A 15,700-nucleotide genomic window follows, 5' to 3' on the forward strand; every position below is an offset into this window, starting at 1 on the left:
AGCACCCCGTTTGGGAAAATTCCAAATCTAGTTAAGTCATTTTTTCTTAAAATAAGTGACTTTGATCTTGGATTGAGGAGGTAAAATAGACATTTTGCCAATGGAAAAAGACAATTTACATTTAAAATAAGAAAACACAACAGCATTGTCTTATTTCAAGTGAATATTATCTAATTATTTTATTTTAAGTGTGAAAAAACTAATTCCGTTGGCAAACTATCTAATTTACCTAATCAAATCAAGGGTAAATACACTTAAATTAAGAAACTTTTACTTATTTCTAGATCGTTTTTCCAGTGTAGGGATGGAAAATGGATGGATTGAACGTGAAAATCAAGTCAAGTGCAAAACACTGAAGTGAAAGGTTAATAAAAACACAGTAGAAACCTGGACGGTGCAACATGCTGCTCTTTAGAGCCACCTTTTACAGTTAAGGTCAGCTTAAGCTTAACCTGTTTCTATTCTTTATAAGTTTAGTCAGATTTGGATAGGAGAATCAGTTAATATCAGCTTCCGCTTTTTGTTACAGATTCTCAAATTAATTCAAGTTGGTCTGTGCCAAATATCCGTCTTTTGGGATATGGGAACCATAAAACATGTTTAGCAATCCCACTTTCACTTAACTTTAAGAAAAAATATATATACCGGTATATGTTTTTGAGTCTCCTGGTTAGTTTTTAAAAATGTTTTTAGAAAAACAGAGCAAAAACTATTGATTTAAATCTGGACTTTGACTAGGACATTAAAAAAAACAACTTTCTTTGGTCTAACTGGTATTGTCCAGAGTTTCTGCAAATATGGCCGACATCGTCCAGATTTAAAATACAACAATTACATTATATTTTGATGAAACAAAGAAAGCAGAGGACAAGTTTCCTTGTTCATTGTAGATCTTAAGCTCATCTTATTTCTGCACAAACATCATATTTATTAAGTTTATCTTATTAAATAGAATCTGAAGGTGAGCATCTTTGCTCTGCTACTTTCCAATCTTCCTCCCTGCACAAATAAACAAACAATATATCTTTGCGAAGTCGATGGATATTTATTTATTTAGTTTTTCAGTGGAACTCGTGTTGATCTGTACAATGATTGGATATAATATAACCTGCAAACCTTTATGCATTTTGCAGCCAAGTTTAATAAATGAGTGCAACTAAACCCAGACGCTGGTGAGAGTCGCTGAAAGTTTTTGGTGTCGTTCACAATCAAACTAAGATAAAAGAACAGATAATTATGCTTAAAGATTTAATGTTACAGTTTAAGAGACATTTTAGAAATAACTGTGGGTGTCTGTCATCTCTACAGCTCCTTCAGAGGTTCCAGTAAATCTCTTCTTTCAGATTAGATTCAGGGTCATTTATTATTTTAAATATTCCAATGTAGAATATATTTCTGTTTCTGGATATTGGGTCAAACGGATTTCCTTGAGATGTTCATAGCTCAGAACTTCCTCGTATTATAAATATTTAATAGTTAGCTGACTTAGGAGCAAAATAGGTAACACTTAATGAAATATTATGGATAGATAGCTATTTAATTCCTTTTTTCCAAGGAAATTAAAGATATAAACACATTTATTTTCCCCTTGCAATTACTGTAGCCATTCAAAATTACTCCACTTTCCTTGGCTGGTCCCCTTCAATTCCTTTTTAAACATCAATCTTTGTACTAAAATATTCTTTCTGTCATTTGTGGACATTATGATCTAAAGAGAAGCGCCATCTCCTGGTCAGACCCTGTAATTCATTGAAAGAGTGGAGTCAGAGTAAAAAAATACGTTTGGTTCATGGAGGGGATTTTGCTGGGAGTTGTAGGGTAGTGGGCTGCCATTCAGCTGCCATTCAGCTGCCGTTTAACTGGGAAGAGCCATTTTGAATGGCTACTAGCGTATGTGTCAACTGTGCACAACAGTATGTGAAAAACTCTGCTTCAGAATCCTACCAGATATAAATGTGAGGATTCTCCGCTGAAAGGCGGCAACAAGGAGGAAATGGCGGATGAAGGCAAGAAGGAACTTCCAGAGCTGGAGAAGGTGGCAGCGCTGCGGTAGTCTCCAAAGGTTTCTGGGTAATAGCTGTCAATGAGGGAGGAGTAGCTGCTCATAGTGGACGGTTGTGTGGAGGAGTAGACGTCAGGAGGGAACTGCTTGCTGGATGCACAAAAGTCTGAGTCGGATAAGAAGGGTCTCCTCATGCTATAGTAGCTGGGCAGCATGTGTGACCCTGTTTGGGGAGAAGAAAGGGTTCATCAGAAAAACATAAATGCTGGAATCTGCAGAGGATCTGAGCTTGCAGAGACGTACCTGGCATCTGGACAAATGAAGGCGGAGTAGTTGATCCTCCCTGTGAAGAAGAAATAGAGCTTTATGTTAGAAGGCATTAAATTTGACCTGTGCCTGAACATGTAAAGATTTAGATAAAAGGATTTCCTGAAATTATTCGTGTAGATTTTAGTATATAGAAAATGTTTGCACAATCCATCCTACTTTCTGTTGAACACACAGTCTTCACGGCTTCGACTATCAGTTTAATATTTTTAAACCCCCCACAGCAGATAATCAACCTGGGTCTCTCTCTTTTTTTTTCTCTAAGGCCAGCTCAAAGTGTTTCTTTAAAGTCTTATATAATTATTTCAGTAATCCAAACATAGAGCTGCTCCGTCTCAGTTATGACAGTACTGGCCTACGTTTGAACTCTATTTTTTTATTATTTGTGTTTTTCCTCCCTCTCCATTTTTTCTTCTTATCTGCAAAACAAATGGCCTCTCGGGGACAATAAGGTGTCAGCCTCCTCCTGTCAGTGAAAAGAAAAACTGATAAAACACAAGCAGAGCGCTGAAAATCCTGAAGCAGTTGATGCAGCACTCAGACATTGTTAGTGCAGGCAAGTGAAGATTCGCTACATTTAATGCAACATAAATTATATCATATGTTTTAATAAAATAAAATAGTAAATGGTACTTTATTGATCTCCGATGGAGAATTTAACTCTCTGCATTTAACCCATCGCCGTTGGGGAATGCTGCGTAGCGCCTGGGGAGGATTTGCAGGGTTAAGAGTCTTGCTCAGAGACACAGAGTGGCAGTTTGTGGGGGTGGGTTTTAATCCCACAACCTCAGGATTCCAAGCCCTATGCCCTGACCACTAGGCCGCCACCCCCACAGTTTATGAGGTAATGTCCAAATGTTGAGACCTAGCATCTGCTTCCTCTGTCTGTTCATAGCTTGTTTAACAAAGCCTGGATTTAGTCAGTTAAAGTTAGCATGTCCAAAGCAACAGCTAGCATAACCCATGGAAGTAATCTTTTTTTACAGGGGGGACATGTCCCCTGCACTTTTTCAAACGCCCGTTTTGGTTCCCTATTCGTTTTATTGTCCAAAAACAACGTTACGCTACAGTACACAGACATTCGTCGAGCACTAGGACCATGCTGAAAGCCGCTTCCCTGACTTTAGACCGTCCACAAGCTCCTGATTGGCCCAGCGCTTTTTTTTCTTGCATGATTGGCTGTCACTGCTGTCATTCCTGAGAAGCTCACTGATGCGCCACTGAATCGGGTCTGTGATTGGACGCCCCACCCCACACACACACATATACATACATGGTGTGACCATATCGAGGAGAAAAGTCTTAATAACTTTATGTGTGTGTGGCTCTGAACTAAGGCCATGCTGATCCACTAAAGGTTTGTGTTCAAGAAAAATATGCAAACTTGATAGCACGCCCCAAGCTGCTCTACTAAACAGGCACTACCAAAATAGTGTCTGTAATATCAGGAACATTTCAGCTGCACTCTATTTGGGAGGATAAGCAAATGATATTACTAACCTCCTGTAATTTAATTTTAAAACCTAATTTGATTGCTGCAGCAGGTTTTCCATCTATATTCAGAAGGGAAGGTGGAAAATCACACCCCAGAACGAGGCATAGGTACAATGATAGGATAGAGAGAATCTTCTCTGCCTTAGGCCCCGTCCACACGAGGTCGAACCCTGGCCTAAACGCACAAATTTTTCACCAAACCAGCCTCTCATCCATAGGAAGCCGGCGTTTCGGGGGTCTGTAAACAATCTTTTTTTTATTCAGCCTTCAGAGTGGGAAGATTTTGAAACGCCGTTTTCGCGTTTCCATCTTTACGCTCTAACCGCATTCTTTTTTTGCACGCATGCGTCATAGTGTCGCCTCTAAACACGCATGCGCGACCAGTATCACAACAACAATGGCGCCGTACTGTGTTGAATGGTTGCTGCTCATGCTACTCACCCTGCTGTCGGGCTTACAACAGAATCTTCTTCTTCCGGAATATCTCCAGGAAGAACGGAGCAATATCGACCACATAGTTCAGCACCTGAATTTGACTGAACCACCAAAATGGACCCGCAGGGCAACCATGTATAAATATTAGTGCGCATGCCCAACATTTCGTCGCCTATTTTTGCTTTGGCACCACAGCGCCGCTTACAGGCCTGGCATACATTTTGCAGCGTTTTCATGCATTCGTGTGGACGATCACATTTATTTTACGTCTCCATCTTTACGACAAACGTTCTGGAAAATATTAGCGTTTCATGTTCGTTTTGACTTCGTGTGGACGGGGCCTCAGTCATTAAACTCAGACTGTCGTTAAAATGGAAGAGACCTGTCATGGTAAAGTATTAAAGCAATAATTTGGGGGTTTGCCCAAGTGGTCAACGTGTTTTTTTGTGGATTTGGAGAAGTTATTGGACCGTGTCCCTCCTGGTGCCCTGTGGGGGGCGCTCCAGGAGTATGGAGTCGGGGTTCCTTTACTAGGGGTCATCTGGTCCCTGTACAAGCGGAGTAGGAGTTTGGTCTGTATTTCTGGGGTTAAGTTGGAACCGTTGGACTCTGAGGGCCCTGTCACACCTATTTAGAAAGTCTTGGAATCTCCTAAAACGCGATGCTGAACTTTCTATGTATTTTATACATAGAGTATTCATAACGACTCCAGAACTTTTGTCGAATGACAGCCTAACTTATGCATAACACACGGCAGCATAATGTCCATGAAATGATGCACGATCATCATTCCATGAGCGTTGCGCAGTACGCAGTTTGAGTTATTGCTCAATATCGCCCTCGGAAGCAATGACGCGCCTGAGGGGAAATCCAGCACTGGGACTTGATCAGCAGCCGATACCGCACCGTAACGTCACTAACCAGTAGGTGGCAGTAGTGTTCTTTGACAAACATGGATGCCTCCACTAAAGCACATTCAAATGAAAATTACTCTTAATTAAAAACATTTATTATGTATTGAACAGTATGTAAAAATTTCATTTTTAAAGTACTTTCAGAAGTTTGAATTCTGAATATGATCAAACTTTTCCTTTAAACCATCTCTTATTGTTATTTGCAAGGCCATTGCACAATTTTATAAGGCGGTGGCTGTTATATGTATGGAGGATAAAGAGTGGCAAAATTGAATGAATAAATACAGCGATAAACAATTAATTAAATGTGTAATTCATTAAATAGATAAGGAATTAAATATATAAATGTGTCATTAATTTAATAAAATACGTCTTCATTTCATTAAAAAAATATATATAATTATTTCCGTTTAGCATTTAATTATTTCATGGTCCTGCGTCGCAGTGCATCGAAACCATTAAAAGAATCTGTCAAACTCACCCATCAAAGTTAGGGGGCGGGGTTAACGCGAATCGAGTCTCTGTAATCGATTTGCTTTGCCTTAATGTGCAGGGTGACCAATCAGGTGTTAGATAACCGCCCCCTAACTTTAATTAATTATTGAGACATTTAATTATTTATTTAATGCTGTATTTATTTATTTAATTTTGGCACTTTTTATCCTCCATAGTTATGGGGCCTGTCATCGACCACCACTGCAGCTTGACTGATATCTTTATTAAGCTTCTGTATTTTGCTTTTAACAATAAACATCCACAGTTTGCAGACAGAACAACTGGTTGGGCTATATACATAGTTTGCACAACAGTGTGTCGTACACAGAACCTGTTCATAGCTCCGCTGAAATTAAAAAACAACAATGGTTGCATATTGTTAGCTTAAGGGTGTAGAAACAAAGCTGATAAAACAGTAAGATGAACTTTTCTTTTTCAAAGTACAACAAAACACCTCATTCATGCATGTAAAGGCCCACATTTCAGATTTTACTCTCATCAAAACGCTCATGATAATTCTAATTTCATTTTCAGACAATAAATAAAGACCAAATACGCACAAAAGACTGATATTAGAGATACCAGTGCATTTCAGTTAACAGCTGTTAACTGATTAGGATGCCATCAACATAAAATATTGAACTAGAAATTTACAGACTACTTTCATGACATAATAATTATGAAATATATTTTAATAAAGATATCAAATAGAAAAACTTCATTCTGTTTCTAGAAGCTACCATCATATTTAATATAAAATAATGAATATGTCCTTCAATAGGTTTTCTTTTTTAGATTAAAAGAGCCTTGTGGAAAATTAGAACATTAAAGCAGGTTTTAAACCTCATTAAGCTCCACTTTATTTATAAGATATTTAGGTGTTGATGAAAAATAATTATAATGACCAAATAAGACCGCAAAACATCTGAGCTTTGAATACTTTTTTTTACATTTGTAAATGTTTCCAATTGGTTTTCTTATTTTTTGAGATTTTAATGAGATATGTTTCACTTTCTGAAAGTAAATGACTTAAAAAATAAAAATAATGTTTATATCTATGAAGCATCAAACTCACAATAATATTTTAAAATAATCAACAGTTTAATCAAACATCTACATTTTATATTTTCAAATACATCGATCTAAACTGCTACATGTTTTCCTGTTTGTTTCACAATGATACGTTTCATTCTGCCCTGTTAAAGATATTTTTCTGATGTAATTGGGAAGTTTAGTTATATCATGTTTTCTACAGTGACACCTTGTGTTTAGTAAAATAAATGCAATCAGTAGTAATCTGTTTTTATCTGTTGATTTTTACACAAACTCTGACCTAAATCTGTGTTTTTTAAAAGATCCTCCCTTAGTTGCAAAACCTAAATCTGTTTGTCAGAGAAGATGAACAAAAACACATCAGGCTAATCTGGAAAACCAACTGAATGTGAGACGGCTGGGAAAAGGCCAAAGCTTGCAGAGTGTCGAGGAGGAAAGGGCAGAAACGGGACACTGCAGAGAGGTGAAACATGGATGATCGAATGTTTTAGAGGAAAGTTTGCAGCCTGGTGAAAAGGAGAGAAAAGCCGCCTCAGCTAAAGCAGACTAAAGCAATAAAGACAAGGTTGGGAGGAGGAGCAACGAGCAACGAGCAACGCAAGGGAAGAAATGCAAGGATATTGTAATTTACAGAGAATAAATGAGGCCCTGGTGCCAATACATTGATTTTGTCAAGATCTGCAATTTTTGATTATGTTCATAATGACATTATTTGTTTTTTTTCTGTTTTGGGGAAGCTTTCCTCTTGCTTAGTATTTTTAGTTGATTTCTTTTTTTTATTTCTGAATGTTATTAGTTGGGTTTTATGTCTTTACTTCTGCCTGTGTTTATTTCTGTATTACGGTATCGGTTTCCTTAGTTTCTCCCTTGTTTTCTATAATGCATTTGTCGCTCAGCCATATGTTAATTAGTAGATGTTGTTTGCTCTGAGGTTGTGAGTTGTTTGCTCTATGATCACTGGATCATCTGCTTATCTCCTCTCTCTAAGCCCGTGCTTTGTTTCTTTGTTTATCTTTTATTAAGTACTATTTTGTTCTAATTAAAAAAAAATCTATGAAGATTCTATTCAATGAAAATGTTTCCATTCTGGATACAACATCCTATCAAAAACAAAACAAAAAAACAGGTTTCCAGGAGAGTGCTGTATGTCCTTTTTACACTTTAATGTCTTCTTTTTTTTATTTTAAACATATTTTTTTTAGAATTTGTGTTTTTTCTCGTAAAGAAGTCTAATTTGTGCAGAGTAAAAGACGTGCAGGCCTAGTAGTCATCCTGAGCTGCTCACACAGTGCAGAAAATGACAGAGCCTCTTGTTTTGCATACTGTAACATGAAAGAGTTGATATTAAGCCCATGTTGGCTGGGACACACGCAAATGTTGAGGGCAGAATTTGAATGTGATTTGCCAGTGCCAAGACTTCCTCATGTGGCCCAGGTACGGCTCGCTGCTTCTCTGAAGGCTGTGTATGGAAATGAGGTCGCTAAGGCTCAGGCTGGGGGGGGGGCTGGGGTACCGTATGTCCAAAAAAGAAAAAAAAAACTTCCTTCCTATGCAAAACAGAAGTTATATAATGTTACACGATCAAATTTGATCAAGATTTTACATCTGATTTTTCGTTTTTCTCGTAGATCCTTTTATTCCTGTCCCTACTTTACCTGTTCTTGGAGTTTCTGTACTTTAACATTTATTTAAAAGCCTCTATTGTGACTGTCCAGGAGAAAATAAACCTATCCTCCAAAAATTAAAAACAATCCACTGGACTTTTTTTCCAAGTTTGAAGACGTTTCCTCTTCCCATCCAGGAAGCTTTTTCAATTCAAAATGTCAGAAATAGGTTTGAGTTGCAGGTTTTATACAGGAGCCCAACAAAACATTGCTTTTTATTTAAAAACATGCAAATTGGAGCAGGCAGAGGGGTTCCCCCCTTTGGAACGGGGGTCGTTTGGCTTGTTTTTTATTATTTTTTTGGGAATGACTATGAGCTGGATGACTGAGAACCTTCACAAGTACATATAACTTGAAGTTGATCATTTTATTTACGGCACTGCTGTATTATTTTTACACTTTTATCATTAATTTGTTCATTTTTTATGGTTTGTAAAGCCCAACTCATATGAAATCTTTTATAAAACCTGGATGGTCCATACTAAGGATAATCTGTGTCATTTATTTGATTTATTTATTTTAAAATAGTAAAAGCTTAAATTGTTCTAATATCTCATATAAATGTATACTTTATTTATGAATTGGTTTCATTTGATTGAAATGTAAAATGCATAGTTCACGCAATTTGAACTACAAAAACTTTCTCATAAAAACATAATTTAAACTGTACAACCTTATTTTTCCTGCAATCTATCTTTTATTTTGTTTTTCTTCAGTTCATAAACAAACTTTAAAAGCGGGATGACGACTCAGACCTGCTGAGAAATGGGAGTACGCTGCTTCAGAGGCAGGAAGTGAGCTCTTTTTCATCCTACTGTACCGGTTCGTGTTCCAGCATGTGCAGGATTACTCTGTGGTCAGAGCGGGCTCTGCTCTCTCAACGGCCTGTTTACCCTCTTAGAACCAAACTTTGCATCAGTTAAAATAGAATAAGAGCTCCTATAGTTACTCTGTGCCTTGTTATTAGCTCCTCAAGCAAAGCTACGTGTGAATGTTTCACTGAAAAGCACATAAAATGGTTTTAGACACTTTGTCTCCCTGCTTGCATTGTTTCATTCAAACAGCTTAAACTGTTGCGGACCACAGGCCTTTAGATATTTTCCATATTGCAGCAACTTAAACAATACTGAGATTTTCCAACATCAAAATATACCGAAAAAAAGAAAATCTTTATGTGCATTAGCTGCACAAACAGATTGCATCCTGTGAAACCATGATCCCTTCCATTCTCAGCTTTTTGCTTTATCCAGTCCTGAAAAGTCTCCTTCTTCATTTGGTTTAGGCAAAAATTTAATTACTCAAAATTCCAAAATCTGGGTTCAGATTAAGAGGTTTTTTTGTAACCAGCAGGGTTTTGGTTTTTGTGTTTATGTTATAAACACAACCGGTTTGAGGCGGATATCTCTCTGGAAATGAACGATTTAAAAACGGGTTCCAGAGAAGAAGGATTCAGAAACATTGAGGTCTTTGTTGTCGTGTATTCAGGAAACAACTGCATGTCTGCATGGGGAAGCCCTGCCTCACTGGAAAAAGGACCGCAGTCATAGAAGCGTTTGTTCGCATGTCGCTGAGTTCCAAGAACATCCGAACCACCTGCTAAAAAATCCCCCCGTCTTAAATATATCCACCAGTTTGTTGTGTGCTGAGGTCACAATTAAATCATCGTGACGTAGAAGTTTAGTAGTTCTTTTAAACAGACTCACTGCTCACAAGCTTAGTTGTGATCATCTCCCAGAGGAAAGAGACATTTCTACCATGACCTTTTTTCTGTTTAACACAGAAAGTAGCCCTGGATCAGTGCTGCTGTGTCTGTCTGATCTGTCTCCTCAAACACCCACGAACAAAGTGATGACAGACGGCCGCTCAGACTGAAACTGGTTCTGCTAGTAGTTTCCTTCTCCTCCACTGCAAAAAATCTAAATCTTGGGGAGTCATTTTTTCTTGAATTGAGGAGGTAAAAGAGATTTTACCTCATTTTGCCAATGGAACAAGACAATTTACACTAAAAATGAGAAAACACAATTGCATTGTCTTATTTCAAGTGCATTTTATCTAATTATCATATTTTAAGAGTAAAATGACTCAAAGGCCAGTTGAATGGCAGCCTACTCCCCTGCGACTCCCAGCAAAACCCCCTCCAACGTCCAGCAACTGGCCTTCTGTTGTTTACTCTGACTCCACCCTTTCATTGAATTACAGGGAGATGGAGCTTCTCTTTAGACCTTAATGTCCACAAATCATGATAGAAAGAATATTTTAGCACAAAGATTGATGTTTAAAAAGGAAATGAAGGGGACCAACCAAGGACCCATCAAGGAAATGTTGAATGGCTACTACTGTATCTAGAATCAATAATTTAACAAAGCTAAAATTAAATATTTCAGATTAGATTTGAACATTTTTATTTCTCTACTGGACTGAAATATTTAGTAAGGTGTTATCATAGGTGGATAATCTAGGTCCAGAAAGTAAAAACTCTCTTATTATCCTTCATCCTGTTTACTTAGGGGAGTGGAGGCCTAGCGGTTAGGGCAGGCATCCCCAAAGTCGGTCCTTGAGGGCGGCTGTCCTGCAGGTTTTAGAGGTTTCTCTGCTTTAGCACAGCTGATTCTGATGATTGCAGTTCAGCAAAACCCAGTCCCACAGACTGCCACTCTGGCTCTCTGAGCAACACACTTAACCCTGCATTGCTCCCCAAGCGCTGCACACTGGCAGCCTACTGCTACCCAAGGGGATGGGTTAAATGCAGAGGTAAATTTCTCCAATGTCAGATTATTGACCAGTCAACTATCTGCATTGTGCAAAAGGGTGGAACTGATCTCTGTGCATGCATTTCGACCTCTGAGCGTAAGTAAGAGCTCAGGTTCAGGCCTGTTTAAAGGAAAAGTCCGGTCAGCAAGAAATAATCAATGGATCATTATTTATGCCTCACACTAATACTAATACATTTACAGTGATTTCATGAATTTAGTTTTAATCAGTAAAAAAATACAAATAATTTTCGTTGTGATCACTGTCCGGGAGCGGCCATTTTTGCCCCAAAACACACCTCTTTTTTTTTTTTTCTTAACAGTGTCCTGTCGGGCAATGGGGAGCCCAACATTTTATTTTCAAAAGTGGAGCAGTAGGGCTATCACCATAGTGTTCCGCTTGATTTATGCATAAAAATAGCTTTATTATAATTATGCAGGGAGTTTTACTGATTATATCGATACTGAAAAGAGGACAGAAAAAGGAGATAAAATGGAGATTATGATAAAACATTTTCAGTCTGCTTCATCATCTGCAAAGAGATGTAAAAAGAACAGAACAACCAACGGACATAGTATGAGATACAATAAAGTGACACCTTGATACCATTGCTGAAGTATAAGTGGTATTATTTAATCTGACATGTAGGTATACTGTGGTAGCTGAAGATCAGAATATGGGCTTCCTGAATATGAGCCCCCCCCCAAAGCACTGAAGCAAGTGCCGGGGGACCCAAAGCCCCAGACGCCCAAAGGGACCCCAAGAGCAAAAGCGCCAAGGAGGGGGCAACCCAGGAAATCTGACCCCCACCAAAGGAGGAGGAGAGACTACCCCGAGGACATCACCCAGCCACCACAATGCCGGAGCCCCCGACAGACAGCCACCACGAAGTGGATCCGGCCATGGGCCCCAGGGATCAGAGGCCCCAGGGGAGCCCCATCCCCCGGTGGCAGTCCGGCCGACCCCCTGAGCAGCTGCCAGGAATAAGCCAGTAGCCGCCCGGGCATCCGCCACCAGTACCCAGGTGCCAGCCAGCGGAGGGGGAGCAGGATGGGGGGGAATGGGCTCCGCCCTTAGCGGAGACTTGAGATGTTTTTGGGAGAGGGAGCAGTTCAGACCCCAACCTGACAAAGACCACCCAGGCCCCGCAGCAGCCCCCCGCCAAGACCACGGACCTGGGGGCTCGCTCTTCCTCCAGACTCCGTGTAGCAGCCGGAGATCAGAACAGGGATGTGAGAAAACCCCGATCCTCCCTGCGCCTGCTCGAATTTAGTGTTGTTGCGTGTTGTTCTCCGGTGTAATTAAAACTGGGAGTACAAAGAGGGTATGTCCATCACAGTCAACCCCCCCTCAGGAAGATAGGCGGTGCCAGCGCACCCCCCCAATCGATAACCCAGAAGAATGTTTTCAAGATGACTTGGATAATAGCGCGTTGTGACAAACACCAGATACAGCACTGGGACTTGATCAACAGCCGATACCGCACCGTGACGTCACTAACCAGTAGGTGGCAGTAGTGTTCTTTGACAAACATGGATGCCTCCAGTAAAGCACATTCAAATGAAAATTACCTTTTAATTAAAAACACTGATCATTTATTGAACAGGATGGAATAATTTCCTATTTAAAGAACTTTCAGAAGTTTGAATTCTGACCATGACCAAAGTTAGTCAGATTTGGTCATGTTTTAAAACCTTACAATTTCATTTATAAATTTGATTGTATAAATTTGAAGTTTCTGAAACAATGTTGCTAAAGGTAGCAGTGATCTGACAGCTTTCATTCAACTTTGCTTTTGAAATGTAAAAGAAACTATTCCAGCCAGTGACTGTCTGTTGCTGCTGTTATTTGTTAGCCTCATGAGACCATCCTGATCTCGCGAGCTTTCAAGGTTTCACTCGCAGATCAGTCTGGAGACTCTCCGTTGAAGAAAATTTGGAGCCGTTCACCAAACGAACGTCCAATCAGCGTTGGCTTTGAGGCGGGTTGAGGTGTGACGCAACGAGAAGCGCGACAGTTCAGTCTAAAGAACATGGCGGCTTCAGCCGATGAAACTAGCGTTAGCGTGGCTATCGAGCAAGTTTTATGGGAATTACAGAGTATTTCTTCACTGAAAGAAGAGCAAAACACTGCTCTGGAGGCTTTTCTCAGAGGAAAAGATGTTTTTGCTCTTCTCCCGACTGGTTTCGGCAAGAGTTTGATCTATCAATTGGCTCCTCTTCGTCGTCGCTCTGTTAGTACGTCATATGCTTCGTTGATCTGATTGGTTTATTTGGCCCGTCTATCACCAACATAGGCCAATCAGCTAACCAGTATTTTCGCCCCTTCCCAAAATTACTTCTACAGAAGGTTTCTAGATGGATATGCGGAGCAAATCCATCTGGCGGAGTCAGGTTAGTTATTTGTCCCCATTTCAAACAATAAATTGAGGTAGTTTTTCGTGCTTAGAGACATTTGCAGAACTAAATATATACCTTTTATTGCCCTGAAGAGCACGGCAGAACTCTATTAAAATAATTTCATCATTAGTTGGTTAAAAGACTGATCTAAGAACAGCCAGCATAACCAGATAGACCAGTGAAGTAAGAGAAACAAATAAAAAAAAAAGAATAGAAAAGGACAGGTTTAGCAAAACTGTTTAGAAATGTTTAAATGAAGCTAAATGGGAGCTTTATATGAGTTCAACTGTTTATGCATGAAGCTCTTTAAACTTTATTTAAACAGTCATACGGTTTCTCATCGTCTCATTTAAATTATTGTGGTGATCTAATTAAAGCTTATTGGATTTTAAAAAACTATGCAACCTTTTATGATAATATTGATTAAGAGAATTATTTCAAATTCATGGTTCACCTCATTACCTCGGTTTAATTATCTTTATCTGCTATAAATAAAAAATTTCTACAATATTCCATATGCAGATATGAGTAGTAAGCAGTGACATTTACTCACATTTATTTGAAAAACTCTTCCATCTTATCTTATTTTCTTGTTTCTACACAAGCTTTGTTCTTTGTCTCTGTGCAGAGCCTGCTGAGGCCATTGGAGGTGAAGTTATCGTTTAACCCTGTAATGTTACACCATAAGGAAATCAAGTATTTTCAGCAGCAAGAGGAAGTTTTACTGCAGAGAAGAAAGTATTGTTTTTATAAGCTTTATAAAGCAGGCCGATAAGCAAGTATTTGTCTAAGAAATCTTTGAAACAGATCTATAAATCCAAAAATATGAAATTCAGACACTTAAACTGGAAAACATATTTTATTTACAATGAAATACGTTGACTTTAGGAAATTAAATGTATATTTTTGAAAGTTTTAGCAGCTTATTGATGGAAAAACTATTTTCCATACTACATTTAATTCTTTTTTTGTTTTTCTATTGCTACGGCATTCAAAACAATTGAGGATGGGTTTAAGTTAAAATTAAAAGTTAAAAGTCTGAGCATTCATGCTTTAGCTTTGAGTTAACTCTAATAGTAACGTTTCTATTTGATGCAAACGTGCCGGAAGTAAAACAAAGACCACATGAGGGAAGAAAATCCAGATGTTCCCACAATCTTTCCCTGGATTCTGTTTTACTCCTCTTTATTTACGTTTCCTTCTGTTTTTGCCTGTGTAATTGTCGCGTAATTATCAGGAGTTTTCTGAGGCAGACGGCTCCTTCTCTGTCTCCGTGGTGTTGATGCCCAAACGTCAAATGTCCAAAAAGACAAAGAAACAAAACAACCTGAACTCATTTACCGCTGTGGCTGTCGCTGCACGTATTTCTAGGTCACATTGTTTAGGAGCTTTTTGCTTATGTTTGCAATAATGACAAAATATGCATCACTGGAAAAGTCTGTTTACATACTTTAAAAGCCATGTCAGTCATTCGATATGTTTACACACTTCCAGTTCCTTGACAGCAACATTTTGCCAAGAGCAGTGAAAAAGATTCTACAGCGAAAGAACAAACAGCTTTCAAAAACAGCAAATATAAATGACTAAATGGGACGACTTCTGCTGCTTTCACATGAAATCGCCTTAGAAAATGTGCATAACTGTGTGATGCGATCATTTCAACCAACAGCTGTTTAAAGTTGAATAAAGGTGGAATGCAGCTCTGGAAGCAAACACAGAGAAAAGCTAAAGAATAGGAGCCAAGATTTTATGTCCTTTGGGGAAGTTTATTTTTAAAAGAAATTAAATTAAGGATATAAGATGCATGTATCATTTCCTTTTATCTTGCTAAAAATATCTTTTTATATTACAACTTTAAACTGAATATGCTGGATTTACTGCCTGTAACATTCCATTGTTAATTGCCCCATTCCCACTACCCCTCTGAAACCGATCCGCGCTGAGTTCGGACCGACCTTGGATCAGTTACTCGTGCCAAGCTCGGTTCTTACATCCATTTACACATCACGCTAGCACAGTTCTTCGCCTCCTATGTGTGGTCCATACGGTGGCCCTGAAGTGCAAACTGCAACTACCAATCTAAAAGCGCAACTACATTAAGGAAATCGCAACTACATAAAGAAAAGCGCAGTTTGACCCTTGAACCGGAAGTTGTGTCATCTGAAC

At 38.9% G+C, this 15,700-nt stretch overlaps 1 protein-coding gene across 1 annotated transcript in view; it reads right to left on the reverse strand.

Moving 5' to 3' along the window:
• The window catches only part of LOC107103220 (chromosome unknown open reading frame, human C11orf53), a 26,343-nt gene that overhangs the window by 4,808 nt on the left and 5,835 nt on the right, over positions 1-15,700 (reverse strand). Inside the window, exons 3-4 of the mRNA XM_015402795.1 lie at positions 2,306-2,345; positions 1,945-2,225 (exon numbers count right to left, since the gene is read on the reverse strand). Coding sequence (XP_015258281.1) covers positions 1,945-2,225; positions 2,306-2,345 — 321 coding nt within the window. The remainder of the gene's footprint in view (positions 1-1,944; positions 2,226-2,305; positions 2,346-15,700) is intronic.

This window comes from Cyprinodon variegatus, unplaced genomic scaffold (assembly GCF_000732505.1).
Source record: "Cyprinodon variegatus isolate N-32 unplaced genomic scaffold, C_variegatus-1.0 Scaffold1398, whole genome shotgun sequence".
Taxonomy (NCBI): domain Eukaryota; kingdom Metazoa; phylum Chordata; class Actinopteri; order Cyprinodontiformes; family Cyprinodontidae; genus Cyprinodon; species Cyprinodon variegatus.